The sequence below is a fragment of the Merops nubicus genome, unplaced genomic scaffold, assembly GCF_000691845.1.
Source record: "Merops nubicus isolate BGI_N331 unplaced genomic scaffold, ASM69184v1 scaffold4896, whole genome shotgun sequence".
Taxonomy (NCBI): domain Eukaryota; kingdom Metazoa; phylum Chordata; class Aves; order Coraciiformes; family Meropidae; genus Merops; species Merops nubicus.
In genome coordinates this window covers 1-17552 of record NW_008615486.1, presented here as the reverse complement: position 1 = coordinate 17552, position 17552 = coordinate 1, and the positions used below count along the sequence as shown (strand labels likewise).

At 49.0% G+C, this 17552-nt stretch overlaps 1 protein-coding gene across 1 annotated transcript; it reads left to right on the top strand.

The window, feature by feature from the left end:
* Window positions 1–451: 451 nt before the first annotated feature.
* On the top strand, window positions 452–14019 carry LOC103775081 (cadherin-23-like; the record flags this gene model as incomplete). Its single annotated transcript, XM_008942525.1, has 4 exons — window positions 452–564; window positions 3401–3589; window positions 12937–13086; window positions 13861–14019. Coding segments are annotated over 4 exons (611 nt in total), but the record flags the coding sequence as incomplete, so codon positions are not given.
* Window positions 14020–17552: the final 3533 nt, after the last annotated feature.

Below are 17552 nucleotides of genomic sequence, written 5' to 3'. Positions count from 1 at the left end.
TCAGGCAGGCAAATGCACGTGGTTGTTCAGAGGGGAGCACCTCGATTTGGACCTGTTCTTGGCTGTGTTGTTTTGTATTTTAATAACCAAAACCCTTCAAAACTCTTCAGCTGCCTGCTGCTTTCATGACTTCATTGGCTGTTGGAAGGAAAGCACTGTTTTGAATCCTGAGATGGGCTGGGGGAGAGGATGAGAGGACTGTGGCAGCCACCACATTTTAAAGTACATTGGGATAATGTGCAGGATTCACAGAGCCCACTGCAGCCTGTTACCAGCTTGGAGCTTCTGGCCTGGCAGTGGGTCTGCTCTGTAAAAACTCTTCTTTCAAACACAGTTGTGCGTGGACACTGGTGGGAGAAGAGGCACATATTTTCCACCTCCCTGTCTGCATTACATTTGGCATTGGCTGTACCTGCTGCTTGTGCTCACGCTGCCTGTTTGTTTTTCTTAGGTAACACCAACAGCATCTTTGCTCTGGACTACATCAGTGGAGCCTTAACCCTGAATGGGCCACTGGACCGGGAGAACCCTTTCTATAGTGCTGGATTCATCCTCACGGTGAAGGTGAGAACTCCTCCATTCAGGAGCCACACCAGCAGAGCAGGATAGGGAGGGCATCCTGTCTGGGGACAACTCATTTGAGTTAGAGGTGCAAACCTGGGACATATTGCTCCTATGGCCATCCAGAACCATAATGCAGCATTCCCTGGCCAAGCCAAGTAAGACGTTTAACGCAGCCCCCTCATATGGTGACCCAAAACATAGTTGCCTCTATATGGATATATAAGGTTATTTTTGGTGCACTGCCTGGTCTCCAGCTAGATCTGATGGCAGTATACAGATCACAGAACTGTTGAATCATTCTGGGTGGAAGAGACCATTAAGATCATCAGGTATAACCATGAACCCAGCACTGCCACCTCACCACTAAACCATATCACTCATCACCATGTCTACATGGTTTTGAAATCCCTTCAGGGACGAGGACTCCACCATTGAGCTGGGCAGTCTGGGCCATGGCTTGACAATCCTTTTGGGGAAGATGTTTTTCCTCATGTCCAACCTAAATCTCCCCTGGTGCCAGTTGAGGCTGTTTCCTCCTCTCCTGCCACTTATGGGTCTTCGGAGAAGAGCCCGACCCCCCCTCGATCAAATCTCCTTTCAGGGAGTTGTTGAGAGCACAAAGGTTTCCCCTGAGTCTCCTTTTCTCCAGGCTCAGCACCCCCAGGTCCCTCAGCTGCTCCTCACAAGACTTGTGCTCTAGACCCTTCCCCAGTTTCATCGTCATTCTTTGGACATGCTCCAGCACAAGATAGCACAAGACACCTACAGTCAGGCACCTGAATTGCACCTATTTCCCACCTTTCCCTCCCAAAACTCTGGAAAACAGGAACAGTTTGTCACGACAGCGAGCAGTGGTGTAAGAGGACACTGTCAGTGTCTGCCCAGCACAGGGAGAGAGTGATGCTGGAAGTTGCCTTGTCAAGAAAAGGCACTGGAGCGTGGTCTTCCAGCCCCACCAGTCCCACCTGAGAGCAGCTCCCTGGCTCTGCTCACAGCCCTGTAATTAAAATCAATACCAAGCTGGGCAGCTGGTTGGAAACACATTTAGAAGTATAGATTCTGCTGGGCCAGGGTGGGGGAAAAATCAGCATCATAGGAAGGGTCATTGATTGTGAGGGCAGCAGCCAGCGCATCACCTTGGTGTTTTGGCAAGTGCAGTATTTTGTCAGGGCTAGGGGTAAAGGGAGAAGAAATTACCCCTCTTAGTCACAGACAGAGGTCATACTGTGAGGCTTTATGCCCCACAGAGATCTGCATCCATCCCTTGGTTTGGGCTTTTCTAGTTTCAATTCAGTAGAAACTGAGAGGAGGAGGACTGTCTGTTTTTAACTGGGACAAAAATATCCGTTTAATCTTGGAAAGGTCTGTGAACCTGAAAACTTGCCCATTTTCCTGCCTGCATGATAATGGAGTTCCAAATACATTGTGTTGACCCGACAGATTTTTTTATTTCCTCTCCCCACAAACTTTGCATCCTTTCCCAAATGCCAACTCTCTGTGTCCCGTATCCCCGGGCCCCAGAAATGTTCTCTGCTGCTTTCGTCCTGGAGCACGGAGTGAAAATACAGCTGGATTGCTGCTTGTTCAGATCAGCCTGTTCTGCTGCTGTGTGCAGAAGTGGTGAATAGCAATGAGCCGTGTGGGTCGCGTTAGCAGCGCTTGTTTTTTGTGCCCACAGCAAAGCAAGATTAGCCAAAGGACAAGAGGAGGGACTCGGCTTGAAAAGGCTGTTTCACAAGCCTTGCTTCATCTGGCAGTAAAATCTGCGCTCTTTCCTTTTGGGAAAGCAAAATTCAAGACCTTTTTGAGACAGAGGTGTGATACGGAGTCATGACTCACCTCTGTATTTAGACACGTTGTCAAATCTATTTTAAGGTCTAAATCTTATTTTCTTCTGTTGCCCTCATTTTCTGTCCCTTTGATAATACTGTGGTGGTTAGTTCCCTGTTCCTAGTCCCACCTCAGGAGATGGCAGAGGAGAAAACAGGAGTACTGTTTTCTCCAGTTGTGGCTTCCCTTATTTTGAGGACTGTCTCCCACACCTCACAAGGCAATCTTTGGCTTTCAATGTTTGCAGCAGGGAAATGGCCTACTCATCCCATTGCACGACCCTGAGTCTTGACAACCTGTTGCATGGTAAGAACAAGTGAGAACTTGGCCACAGCTGTCCCAAGAGAAATGTTAAACCCCTGGGAAGGCTTGGAGGATTGCTGTGAGTCTGAAGCACAGATAATGCAAGAGCTGGATCAACACAGAGTCATAGAATGCTAGAATGGTTTGGGTAGGAAGGGACATTAAAGATTATTGTCATGGGCAGGGACACCTTCCACTAGATCAGATTGGTCAAAGCCCCATCCAACCTCGCCATGAACACTTCCAGAGATGGAGCATCCACAGCCTCTCTGGGCAACCTGTTCCAGTGTCTCACCACCTTCATAGCACAGAACTTCTTCCTTACATCTAATCTAAGTCTATCTTCTTTCAGTTTAAAGGCATTGACCCTTGTCCCATCACTTATATGCCCTTGTAAAAAGTCCCCCTCTAGCTTTCTTGTAGGCCCTCCTGAAGTACTGAAAGGCCATAACAAGGTCTCCCCGGAGCCTTCTCCAGGCTGAACAACCCCAGCTCTCTCAGCCTGTCCTCACAACAGAGGTGTGTTAATGGGTCAGGGGTGTGGAAAGGTGCTCAAGATAAGGGGGCAATGGCAGAACCTATTGAGCAACTTCTGTCAGTAAAGTGGAGGAAGCGAAAGTTGCAAACTCTAATTATGGCAAGCACACTTTCTTTTACATTTATTTTTTGAAAAATAAGGACTTCCCTGTTTTCTCTCTTGCAGGGGACAGAGCTGAACGATGACCGCACACCCTCCAACGCCACCGTCACCACCACCTTCAACATCCTTGTCATTGACATCAACGACAATGCACCCGAGTTCAATAGCTCGGAGTACAGCGTGGCCATCCCAGAGCTGGCCCAGGTGGGCTTTGCCCTTCCCCTCTTCATCCAGGTGCAGGACAAAGATGAGGTGAGGTATCCCTGGCTGTGGGCACTTCGGTCCATCCTTCGTAGGGTTGCACTGGTGTGAGTTTGGGGGGTGAAGGGAAGGATAAGTCACTGATGAGCTAGATAAGGTGCATGGCTGTGTCCTGATAACCTCTTTTTTAGCTCTTACTGCTGCCGTTGCTCTGCTCACTCATACTCTGAGCTCAGAGGCCCTCCCCAGAGTGCAGGCACTGCTTTAATGCCGTCAGGGTTGCACATCACAAAGAGGCAGAAAATAGGATTGTGTGGAATGCTGCTTCTTGGCCGCTTCCAAGGGCTCTTGTCAGGCACTCCTTTGTCAGTCTGTTTTTAAAAAGGAGGAGGCAAAGCATGTCCAAAGAAGGACAATGAAGCTGGTGAAATGTCTAGAGTACAAGTGCCCTGAGGAGGGGTTGAGGGACCTGGGGTTGTGGAGCCTGGAGACAAGGAGGCTCAGCGGAGACCTTCTCAACAACTCCCTGAAAGGAGGCTCAAGCCAAGTGGGGGTCAGACTCTTCTCCCAAGGGACATGTGGTAGAAAAAGAGGAAACAACATCAAGTTGTGCCAGGGGAAGTTTAGCTTGGACTTCAGAAAAAATACCTTCCCCAAAAGGGCTGTCAAGCCCTGGAAGAGGCTACCCTGGACAGTGGTCGAGTCCCCATCCCTGAAGGGACTGAAAAACCATGGAGATGTGGTGCTGAGGGACATGGTTTAGAGGTGAGGTGGCAGTGCTGGGTTAATGGTTTGGCTTGATGATCTTAAAGGTCTCTTCCAACCAAAATTGTTCTGTGAGGTTTTCTGCTGGTTTCCTGCTAGGAAAGGGAAAGAAAGGATCTCATGGCTCTCGGCACCAGCTGGGAGAGGTGCTGCTGCTGTCAGGGAGGAGGTAAGAGAAATCCACTAACATGAGCCTGGAGGAAACAGAGGACAGGGAACTGGGATACCAGTTCATCGCTGCAAATGAGCTGGAAGCGTTAGAGGCTTGTTCCTCCCCCACATGAATGGAGCTCCTCTTTGTTACACACCGGTCCATGCCCCACGTAGGGACTGCAGCGTGTTTACCAGCCTTGGGCTTGCAGCTTTCAATTACTCTAATTATTTGATTCACGTGGTTCACATCTGGCTGCTTCTGTATGCCGGGACCCTCCTACCCTGTCACGCTGCGTGGTGTCTGCTTCAAACTAGTGCTGACACCTCATGGTGAACTTTCTGAAATCCGTCTGAAAGGCTCTGGCTACAGGTTCCTGCTGCCTCTGTTCTTCAGTCTGAGTAAGAGGCAAGGGGAATTGGATTTCTTGGGCTAAATGCCATCATCAGGATGTTTTCCTGATGCTTCAGGTAAATGATGCGACAGCAGGAAAGGATATGAAACAGAACATCTCCCCCCACCCCCCAAAATTTCAGTGTGTTAATTAAAATGTGTATCTTCTAAGATGCCTCTGCTGGCTGAAATGATGGATTTGGTTTTCCCCAGCCCTGGGTGGAGTTCACCATGTCTCATAAAGCCACCCAGAAATCTTTTTTTTTTTTTTTTTTCATGGGAAGTGATTATGACACAGAACTAATAATCTACTGGTGACATGATGTCACCATCCAAGAGTTATGAGTTCAGCCTGAAGAGGTGCAGATGAGCTATTAAGCAGATAAAGAGACTGTTTTTTCTTGAAAATGTCAATTGCTAATAAAGGAGATATGGATATGACAGATGCTTAGGATAGTTTCTGAATAGAGCCGCTGTCGTGCTTTCTGAGAGATGTCAGCAGATCCTTTCTTGAAGGGCATTGTAACACTTCTGTTTGTGCCAGAAGGATGAAGGATCTGTCATTATTTCTGGTTAAAAGCTCATTTTACTAGAGTGACTCCCATTCAAGAATTCACTTTTCAGCCTTGTTAATTTTAAAATGGGAGAATAAAAAATAGCCTTGCCTTCCTGGTCATGCTGGCAAGAGAGGAGACTCATTCTTTTGATGTATTTCTTTAACTTCCTGAGATTTTCCCAAAAGAACTGGCTGGGATTTTGAAAACTTCTGAGGGAGGACCTCTTGTGCTAAGGCAGTCTGAAGGAGTTTTACTGTATGCATCTTTGGAGATTGTCATATTAGCACAAATTGCTTTGACTGTAGCATTATTTTCACTGATAAGAAGCGCAGGAGAGCTGATGTCCTGGAATATCTGGAAGGAGAAAAGTTATAAGCAATTAGGTTTGGGGTTTTTTCTGCATTATCCTCCAGTGGATCTTTATTTCCTTTCATGGATGCATGCAGCTGGATTAACCACCGAGGTAGCTTGTTGGGAGGGGAAAAATGTAGGGAGAGAGTATAAGGTAGAAGTGGGGATGCATCTGCAGCCAGGCTTGTTCTAGCACTGCTTCCCAGGCAGTGTATTTATAGAAGTCCCAAGACCCCCAAACTTTCAGTAAAAAAAGTTAAAGAAAGGGAAGGTATTTGCCTGATGGTGGTATTTTGGAGGCTCAAGTACCCCTTGAGAGTTGTTAGGCTTTTACAAACCATCTGGATTTGAGGTAGCCGAGATGGTGCCAGGCTCTTTTGGCTCTCTGTGAGTACAGGAGTGGAGAGATGGGATGGCAAGGACTAAGATCTTCAGGCAAGGATGTGACTGAGGATGTGGCTGACAGAAGCTATTTTGCCAACACGGCCTTCATGCTGGAGATGACATGATTCATTTGTGTAAGGGGCAAAGGAAAACAAGAAGAGAGTTACAGATGTCTCTGAGGAGAGCAGCTAAATAAATAAATGAGAGCAGATGGATAGAGACACATGAAATCAAATCTAGAGTCTTCAGAAAGGTTGTTTTGCTCAAGTTTTGTCTCCTACCTCCCAACCCATGGCATTGAGTCCTGGGAGGGACCCTTGGCAGGTTGGTTTCTTTCTTCAACGAAGCCAGCCAGCCTTGTCCTGGCCCCTCTGGCATATTTTGACACTGTTCCTTCAGCCCTCACCCTTGTTGAGGTCTGACTTGGATGGAGCAGCCCATGCCTGAGCCTTACCCCACCCAGGAGTCCTGTGAGGTTGAGTGCCTTTGGGGAACCTGCCTGCCTTCTCACTCCAGTTTTGTCTTTCTAGAGCTGGGGAAAGAGGTATTGTGTGGGTCTGGCTCTTAAAACAAACTCTGTGGGCTGCCGAGGCCACTAAACAAGAAGGTTTTTTGTCACCAGACCCACGTGGCCTTTTTAAATGGGGGGGTTTGGGTCTTTCTTTCCTCTGGTGTGTTTTGCACAAACTTAAGTGATTGCTTTTTGAAGGCATTAGATGAGACGATTCAGCAGAGCACTTAAAAATGTATTTACATTGCACACAAGACCTTGCATGAAAGCATGTGCTTGAATTTACCTCTGTGTTGAAGTGCCTTTCTGGAGCTGGGCTGCCATCAACATCTCAGCCAAGGTACCTAAGCAGGGTACCAAGGAGTAACACATTCCTCTGAGTCTGTCCCTTGCAACCTCCCAGCTGCCATCCCTCAAACGTGGTCACAGTCTTGCTCAAACCGAATCTGGCTGAGGCTGAGAGGTGGGACAGGGAGCACCTCAAGAGGTTGCCCCAGGGTTGGGTTGAGCTGAGATGACCTCAGGTGTGGATTCAGGGTGCAGCTAAGAGGTGTTCAGCCAGGTGTGCTGGTTTTAATTCTTGCATTCTGTGTGGCTTGTTGAAAGCAGATGAATGAAGAAGAAATCAGTACACAGGGTTTGCACAGGGTTTTGGACTCAGCTTTCTGTGAACCAAGAAAAAAGCATTAAGCTGAGTTTGTCTTTCTGCCAGATAGACAGCAAACCACTGGAATACTTTTCTAAAGCCATTTTAGGGCTCTTTATGAAAATCTTTGAAAATTTCCCAGTATTTAATGTAGGTCTATACTCAAGACTCACTGGACACTGTGGAGGACCCCTATGTACGTACACTCCCAGGGTGGGGTTGGATTCTCCTCTCCCTGACGTTGCAATAGATCAGTAGGGATGAATAAATCCTGTGTATGAGATGGAAGATTAAAGCCTTAAATTATCCACTTTTGCAGCAAGGTTTGTTTCCAGGTTGAAAGCAAGAGCCCCAAGCTGCAGGGTAAGTCTGAGTTAATTCATAGGGCTGGGTAGCTCCGGCTCATCTGCTCCAAGGCTTGCTGAGGTCCTTTTTGGATCTCCTAGTATTTTACAGCCTGGTGGCTTGGTGTAGTGTTTTAGAAAGAAGACGAGGGTTTGTTTTGAAAGGATCAGGGTATCCTTCAGGGCATCCCCATTTTTAGCTTTCTATCACTGTAAGGTCCACAGAGGAATATTAAGAGAAACAGCCGCGAGAGAAACCATCTCTTCTACCGTGGCTTCCACTCGATTTTCCTTGATGAGGTTGACTGAAGAGGAAGAAAAGGGCAGAGGCTGTATAAAGCACAAGTATGATGGTCTGACATTTTAAAATAATTTTGAAACAATTCTCCAAAATAAGCATATGGAGGAAGATAAACGGGGAATTGAAGAAAAAAAAGAAAAAAAGAAAATCCAGGCCATGGGAATACACAGTATTTCTTTTATAAAGCTACATCAGAGACTCACATCAGGATCTCCTATGTGCCCATGCGTGTGCAGGTGCAATATATGAATCATCCATAGCATATATATGCATATGACAGACACGTGCACTATAAATATGATCTACACGGCAAGGAACTGTAAGGGGAATTGACGGTGCTCAAGTATTCTCTCCCAAAAGTGCCAGCTGCCAGTCGGGCTGAATTAGATTTCACAGGGGTTTTTGCAATACATGGAATTCACCAGCAAATTACCCTTAAAGAGGGAAAATCAATCATTTGGAGCAGAGATAAGCTGAAGGCGAGGCAGCCTCGGATTGATCCCGTCTGTGCAGGCGTGTGTGGAATTCAGCAGATAACCTGGGGAGAGCGAGGAAGGAGAAAACTCCTCTGGGAAGGGGGGAGCGGGCAAGGGCTGCCACGTAGGATGGACAAAAAGACAGGAGAAAAGTGCTGCCAGGGTGGGGAGGAAGAGCAGAAAAGCCCAGGAGCATTTTGCTTTAGGCATCCTGCAGCACCTGCGACGCAGGTGAGGTCCTTAGGGATGCAGGGGAGAAGCACCCGTGCCCTGCGAGCCCTCAGAAGGCTTACTGATGCTGTAGTGCTTGGGTGCTGGGTGGGCAATGAGTGCTGGGCAAGGAAGGGGTGCTGGGAGGCTGAGCTGGCTGGCTGGGCAGTGGGAGAGACTCTGGAGAGGCTGTTCAGAGCACTTGAGTTAAATGCTTCGAAGTGGGTGGAAAGAATAAACCTCTTCATGCCTTGTGTTTTCAAAGGAAGGATTAAGCATTATTTGTCTCTGACTAGCTAGAACCAAGCATAAGGTATCCAAGCAGTACAAAAAGGCACTAATTGCTTTTAAAAAAAAAAAGAACACCTTTTTTTTTTTTTTTCTCCCCTTCCTTCTCCACCACTGCTGAACTCTTAGCACTTTCCTTTCTTTACAAACCTGCCAAAATGAGGGATATTATACACTCCTCAGCTTTTTGTAGGTAATAGCCTGTGCCTAGAAAGTGTCTGGGAGGAAAGCTGGAGTTACACTGGATTTTATACTTCAGAAAGGTAGAGTTCTCCACTTTGGAATGGAGAGCTGTAGCTGAGCTAGGATAGAGGGGACCAAAGGAAGCCCTGTATATATAGGAGGCTTAGGGGAGACCTTCTCACTCTCGACCATTCCCCAAAAGAAGGTTGGAGCCAGATGGGGGTCAGCCTCTTCTCCCAAGGAACAAGTGATAGGAGAAGTGGGAACAGACTCAGGTTGCACCCACGAGAGGTTTAGGTTGGATATTAGAAAAAATATCTTCCCCCCAGAAGGGTTGTCCAGGTCTGGCCAAGGCTGCCCAGGGCAGTGGTGGAGTCCCACCCCTGGATGAGTTTCAAAGCCATGGAGATGTGGTGCTGAGGGACATGGTTTAGTGGTGCTCTGGCAGTGCTGGGTTAACTGTTAGACTCGACTATCTTAAAGGTCTTTTCCAACCAAAATTGTTCTATGATTGTGTGATTCTATGAGGAAAAGAAAACTGAGCATCCCAGACTGCTTTTCCTAAATCTAGCTCACTTTGTGCTGAAACTGGTTGTAGCCCACCAACCTATCTGTGCACTTTGGTGGTTTCAGGACATGGTATGGTTGAGGAAGGGTTGTTTGTTTGTTTTAGGAGGGGTTGTTGGTTTGTTTGTTTACTTTGAAGTTTTGTATAGCCATTGGTAAGTGATGCTGAATACTTGCTTTCACTGGTGGAAGGCTGAATACTTTTTGAAACGTTTCCATGTGCACTCTCATGAGGAAGGGGCTGGATGGGAACACGACTGATGGGTGAAGCCCGTGGGTGAAAAAGTAGGGATAAAGATTATGATCTATTCTCAGTCAAAACTGGAACAGATTACATGGCTGCTCCTGGCCTCCTGATAAGAGAAGGAGTTCCCTGATTCATGGTGAACAATGCCCTATGAGCACATTTTGCATGCTGGGAGAGCAGACTTTTCACCATGATTCATAGCTGGTACATGAGCACATCCCATGGGGTACCTGGGATTTCTGGAGGGACACACGTACCCACCTTCTGGCACGTCACAGCCTCACACCTGAGCTCCTGTCCTTGCTCACTAGTCCATGCTGTGCCCAGAGAAGGTCCTCCCTCTGCTCCAGCACCCAGAATTTAAGAGGGATATCGGGCACGTGGGGCCAGCAAACAGGTCCATAGCAGCCTTTTCAGATATGAAGCATTTGGGGTAGATCAGTCAGCAGTCACTCATTTGGAAGTGGGGTATCAGTATGAGGTTGATGCTGGCACTGTGGCAGCAGGGACACGATGCGGCTCCTATTCCACGCTCCGAGGAACACACACGCGAAGAACAAAGTCATAATTACGCCCAACTGCAGCTCCAATTGTCTTTTAGCTGAATTGACATGAAATTTCCCTCGGTGGTGGAGCTGGCTACGGCTGGGAGGAGGGTTGATTGCCGGGAAGGAGGCGCCGGGCAGCAGCCTCGAGCCGCAGCAAGCGCTGGCCCCGCGCCCTGGCACGGGATGGGACGAGCTGGGAAACGTGTCCTGGCTTTGGGCAAGAGTGAACTTCCCTCTGAAGGCAGTTTCTTTATGGCTCGATTTATTTTAGATAGAGAGCGCGTGCAGACGGGTTTATTATTGTAGTTTGGTAAGCTTTGGCAGGCTGCTCATTAATTTATGCCTCTAAAGGAAGGCAAAGGAGCCAATTTGTTTTCAGCGATGGGGGAAAAGAACCCGAGCAGTACAGGAGCTGGTGGGTAAGAGGTTGGAGGGGGGAAACAAGCAGGTAAAGCAGGTCAAGCATCGATAGCACACCCAGGCATCCGGTGCTCATCCGCAGCACCACAAAGAGCCAGAGCTCAGCTGTGAGCCCACCACTGCACACCAGAACCTTTGCAAGCCTGGGGAGTGGGAGCTTGTTTTTCTTCTTCATGCACGCATTCCAGATCCGTTGTTTTCTCTGGGTGGCAGGAGCCAGGAAGGAAGGGGTGAGGAAAATATAAGCAGCTCCCCGTGGCTTCCTCCAGAGCAGGGGGTCCTAGCTGTGAGCCGGGCTGAGCCGGCCCCTTCTGCTGGGCAGCTGATAACAATTTGAATATTCAGATTTGCTTTCAGCTATCCACAGGGGGCTCGCAGGCTCCGGGAACCGGGAGCAAGGAAAGCAGCATGGGGGCAGAGACAAAAAAATAAATAGCCGAATAAATATATGAATGGCAACTCGCAGCAGCCCTCCTGAGAGGCAGATGTATTCCCCTTCTCCAGACCTCACGTGGGGAGACTGAGGCACTCGAGGGGCTCCTAATTATAGGGATGGTGGGTATCTGGAGGCTGAATCTCCTTCCCCAGCTGGAAGGGAATTAATCCACCCAGTACTTCCCACAAATCTTGGATTTCTTTTGATGTTTCAACTTTTATCTCATGCCTCCAACAAACCCAATCCTTTCCTGCTTCCAAGAAAATCTCTCGCATCTCGCCATCACGGAAGGTGTTTTTGTGTGGTGTGGAGAGGGCCCTGGGAGAGACATCGAGGGCTCAGCCACAGAGCTCGGCAGAAATTTCTTAATGAAATGGCTTTTTGTCACTGGTAGAAAATGGTCCTTTGTTATAAATTGGCATCTTAAGGATAGGGTACAAAATAAGGATAGGGACTTGAGGAGTGATGCTTCCTCCTGCTGTTCTCTGTATCTTCTCCTCCATCACTCACAGGCTCTGTACCAGTGTCAGGGAACATCCCTCATTCGTGCTGAAGTTGGCACTTCCCAGTTTGTCAGCAAAATATCTTTTGGAAGGAGCTAAGTTTGCCCTAGGATGGGTCCCTTTTGTTTCCTCTATAGGAATGCTCACTCCCCATTATCCACTAGCTGAGCATTGCTGGGCTCCTGGGGTGGTGGGTGCTTTCTGGGCTTGCTCGTGTGGCTTCTTGGGTGCCCTCAGGGCTTGCTCATGCTGTGTGGCTCTGCTGGAGGTGCTCATTTTGCCCCCAGCTCCACTGGTTGCTGGGGTGTGCAGAGAGGAGGGCAAGCAGGGATTCTGCTCATGTCGCCAGCTCTCGGTGGTCACGCTTAGCCAGCTTTTGCTATTAGTGCCCCTTCGTGCATTTAATTGGCCCCTTTTTCTGATAGGAGGGAGGTCATTCGGGGAAAATTGGAAATTCGGCTCCGGCAGCTTGTGAACTTGATTTTCACATGCTCTGTTGGGCTGTGCCTTGGGAAGGGGTCCTAAAGTGCCACTGTCGTGTCAGCCAGTGGCTGGCTTTGCCAGCCAGGTTTTGGGAGTCGAAGAGTTTTCTAGTTCCCAGTTTGAGCTGTCTTACTGGAAAGAGCCCTGTGCATGGGAGAGGCACCTACACTGTGCCCTCCCAGCACAAGGCAGTGCAATGTCGGTGGGTAATATCCTGGGCAGTGGGTGGGTCTTGAAACAGCAAAAGGGATTTTCCTTGCAGCCGTGTGCTGTGAAGGTTCATCCCAGGGCTGCGTTCCTTTCATGTGCACGTGGAATTTGTATAAAATGGGTGCATGTTAAAAGAAGATTTATGGAAATCACATACACTGTACACTCGGTAAGTGTAATAAAACACAACAAAGAGCTTGAATCCCGTGACTCAGTTAACCAAACCCAAGCAGAGAACCACTCCTTTGTGTCTCTGGTCATTACATTTTTACCTGTCTGAAGGCAAAGGGAGCCCAAGCTGCTGGTGCTGCCAGGTTTGTGGCTGATGCACAGGCTTTGCAGTCGGGTCACTGCTGCTGTCCCGCACTCATCCTTAGGCTGCTCCTTCTTCTTTTGTCACTGCCAATTTTTTTTCCCTCCCCAGGGACCCAACAGCATTTTTGAGGTTTACCTGGTGGGCAACAACTCCAACCACTTCATCATCTCACCGACCTCCATCCAGGGGAAGGCAGACATCCGTGTCCGTGTGGCAGTGCCGCTAGACTTTGAAACCATTCCACGCTACGAATTTTCGGTAAGGCTGCACCTCTGTGGGGCGTCCATATTTTTAAGAGTGACCTTAAAGTGACCAAACTTCTCTCTTCTCTCTATCCACGCTATGAAACTTTGGAGCACTAAAAATGGAAGGGGAAAAAAAAAAGTAAATAATAATATAAGAAAAAGAGGAGGTGGGGAAGAGGTTTGCTCTGCACCTCTCTCTCTTTCCATCATCCAGAGGCTCAGCTGCAAGAGCTTAAGCAGAGCTTGCTCCCCCCTTGCTATGTCATAGAGCTGTAAAAGCTTTATAGAGCATAAAACTTTGTTTTAAGTGCACCTATCAGGCACTAAAGCTCTCCCTGGCCTCCTGCTTTGTTCCCCTCTCTGCCTGAGCTGTAAATTCTCAAGGCAGGTACAGCAGGCTGATACCACACTAGTGGTGTTGGTCCTGGCAGAGGGGCTTTCATGCATTGTTCAAGAAAGACAAGCAAAAACCTTCCTGCTCCTTGCTCCAGGCTGTGCTGGGGTGGCAGGTCCTAGTTTCCCTGTTTTCCAGGCAGAGGCTGGAGCTCTTAGGTGTAGGTGGTGCAGTGTATTTGGCTTGTCCATGGACAGAGGTCACCTGGAGCTGAGCATCTCCCAGGGGAGAGGGAAGGGGCTCTTTTCTTTTTGGTGGTTAGCACTGAGCTGGTTCATCTGGTGCAGGAGCTCAGGAGAGCATTGTTTTCCCTGTTAATGGAGAATAGAGAACTCTTCCAAGCTTTGCAAACAGTGCCTCTAACCCTCCCCTTCACTTCCTATCTCTGCCCAGCTCTTTGCAAATGAGAGCGTCCCAGATCACGTTGGCTTTGCCCGTGTGAAGATCAACCTCATCAATGAGAATGACAACCGCCCTGTTTTCAGCAAGGTCCTGTACAACATCAGCCTCTTCGAGAACACCACTGTGGGCACCACTGTCCTCCAGGTCCATGTGAGTAGGAGCATCCTGACTTTCTTTGTCAAACACCAAATCTTTGGTGTTTGTGTGTCTCCACAGTGCCTGTCACCAAGGGATGTGGTGGGGAGCCTGGTAGGGGAGTGGTAGGAGATGCTGGGACTGGGGTAGGATGTGGCCCACCCATGGGCTTTTGGAGCACATGCCTTGGCCTTCCTGGCTTCTGGGAGATGTGTGTGGTTTCTACCACACCAGGAGCTCAAGGAGAGTCCTGCACTGAAAGGTCTCACCTGTAGACAGCAGCTTCTCCTGCAGATACTGATCCCATAGCCTTGTCTCTCCCTCCTCCTCACTGCATGGGATCTGAAAGGTATTTCAGTTGGGTACATGGCTTGTGTCCCATCACGTATTTACTGCCTCTCTCTTACCTTAATTCTTATGGTAAAAGTTGTGCTGGTACCTAAGACCTTGGTCGCTTCATCCATGAGAGTAAACACCAAATGTTTGCCTTTCAGTGTAGGATTTCTCACTGCCCCGTTTGGAAGCATCATCTTCCTCAATCAAATCAAGGTCAATTAAGCCAAGAAAAGGGTGAAGGATGGAAAAAGAGGGGAATGACTGTGTTTAGCAGAGTCTGGTACTAAATGGTTGGCAGCAGAATAGTGGTGCAGCAGACAGAGGTGATGATGGTAATGGGGTGTTTCCATAGGGCTCATACTTCCCTCCTGCTTGGTGGGAACACCCAAAATCCTTGGTGAGAAGGTGAGACATTTCCCAAGGCATGAGGGTGATGTCAGCTGATGTCAGTGCCCGTGTGGGGCACAACAAGAACCAGAACAAAACCTTGTGCTGAAAAATGGTCAAAATGGAAAGCGAAGCTCCTCTGGGATGGGAAATACCACAGAGGGGGAGCATCAAACCCCCTGCTAGGCACTGGGAGAGGTCCTACTGCTATTGTTAGAATTTGGTACCCTGCCACCCACGCCCCCCACCATGTCCCCACTGTCCTGGGACGCAGGCCCTGGTCTCCCACCCATGCAGACGTGTGCCAGTCCAGAGAATAAAAGCTCTGACAAAGGAGCTGGGCGTACGGGCTCGTGCGTAAGTGTGTTTACTCTACAAACAGATGGTGTGAAACTGTACAGAGCCCCTGAGCTGTTCCCATCTGACAGTTATTAATATTTCAAGCAGATGTTTAGCTAGTCAGGCCGTCAGACACTAAACAATGAGATTGTTACTGCGTCTCCTCTCTCCCCAACTTCCAGCTATGCCAGCATTTCGGAGGGAATGCAAAATGCCAGGAGTTGAATCTTCTGTGCTAAATCAGAATGGATGCAATTAGCACTGAAATCCAGATTGCCCTCCCAGCTGATCCTAAACTTTTACCAACCCTGACAAAGTCCCAGCTCCTCCTGCTGCTGCTGTTGGCCTTTGAGATGCAGCCCCCTGCTCACTTCCAGGGCACTGCCTGTCTGCACCGTGCCTCTCCAGCTGTCCCACGTGCCCCAGACAGAAAATCTGCTTTCCTTGTGAATAGATTCCTCCTTTTCTTTTTTTTCCTTCATTTCTGCTTGCCTGGGAGCTTTTTATGCATATTCCCCCACAGATTTTAGGGATGGGTATATGAAGAAAGCCTGGCCAACCACGTAGAATGCACCTTTCTTTGATAGACATTGAATGATGGCCTTATGGAAGGGGACTTTTGTTGGCTCCCTCTTTGCTCAGTGCTGTAAAATGCCGCTTTGTGCAAACAAGAGCAGGTTTTGTGGCATGCCTTTTGAAGAGTGATGGGTTTCCAGGGTGCTAAGGGCCACACAGGAATGATGCAAGTGGGGGAGCACCTCTCCTGTGAGTAAAGGCTCCTATGAGTTGAGATGGGTCAGTCTGCAGAAGAGAAGGCTCTGGGAAGACCTTATTCCAGTCTTTCAGTTCTCAAAGGGGGTTTATCAGAAAGAGGGGGACAGATGTTATAGCAGAGCCTGTTACAATAGGACTAGGGGTGATGGTTTTAAACTAAAGGACAGGAGATTTAGACTATAGGGAAGGAAGACATTTTTTTTATGCTGAGGGTGGTGAAACACTGGCTTAGGTTGCCCAGAGAGGATGTTGATGCCCCATGCCTGGAAACATTCCAGGTGAGGTTGGCTGGGGTTCTGAGCAACCTGTTCTAGCTGAAGCTGTCCCTGCTCACTGCAGGGGGGTTGGACTAGATGACTTTTCAAAGTCCCTCCCAACCATCCTGTGATTCTATTATTCTATGAAATCACGAGATCTGTGACACTGTGATGAACAGTGGAGCATGTGGGTCAGGCGAGCAGTCACCAAAGGACAACAGGTGACTTCCCACCAGCCATTCCTGGAGATAGCTGAGTACAGCTGGCAGGGCAGAGTAATACCTGCAGCTCCTTCCCAGTAGCAAAAATGCAAGGGCCGAGGCAATGGGAGATCACTGATCTTCTGCCCAGCCCAACAGCCTGCAGAAGGAGGAGGAGTTACCCCCAGCAGCCCAGAAGACCCTGGGCTGGTTGCCCATCTTCCAGCAAGCACTTCCCTGCTCCTCTCCCCTTCCTTGGCTGTGGTGGTCAGGTGGGTGTAGGGTGAGGGGAAGGAGTTTCATTGATGACCTGGGAAGAGCAGCGAGCCTGCCCTGCCCCAGCACACTCCTTGCTGCCACCCTCTCCCTGGTGCCCTCTGCTCAGCCAGCTGAAAATGGAAAGGCAGAAACCCAAGCACAAGCAGACTTCACTTGTGGTGGCAAACAACCATTTGTCTCTGCAGCATTTCAGCTCCCAGTGTCAGTGACGGCAGCGAAACATTGCTTCTTACATGTATAAATCAACTGCACAACAACTCCAAGTGCCAGCAGCTGGCAGGGATGCAGGGCTGCTGCCTGCTTTCTGCCCTCTGCCTCTTACCCTTTGCCCAGGGAAAGCTCAGATCCGGGACACCTCAGCTCCCCGGGCACATCTCAGTGACTTCCCTGGCGCGACGCAGCCTTCTCTGCCCTCTGAGGTTTTGTTTGTCTGTTCTTTGTGCTTTATTTTGTGCTCTCTTTGTCTCCCTGTCTGTCCATCCATCAATCTGTTTGTTTTGTGATCCTTCTGTGAAAGGCGTTTATCATATAGATTCAGATAGTCATTGGCTTACATGAGAACATCTGGAGAGTCTGAGCTTCACGGGAACAGCTCCTGCTGTGTGCAGAGAGCCTGCACTCAGAATCACAGAATGGTAGGGGTTGGAAGGGACCTCTGGAGATCATCTTGTCCAACCCCCCTGCTCCAGCAGGGTCACCCAGAGCACATTGCCCACGATCATGCTCAGGCGGGTTTGGAATCTCTCCAGAGAAGAAGACTCCACAACCTCTCTGGGCAGCCTGCTCCAGGCACTGGCACCCTCACAGGAGAGATTTTCTCCTCCTGTTCAGGTGGAACCTCCTGGGTTCCAGTTTGTGTCCATTGCCCTTTGTTCTGCCATGGGGCACCACTGGAAAGAGTCTCCCCCCATCCTCTTGACCCCTGGCCTTTAGATGTTGATAAGCATTTACCAGATCCCCTCTCAGTCTTCTCCAG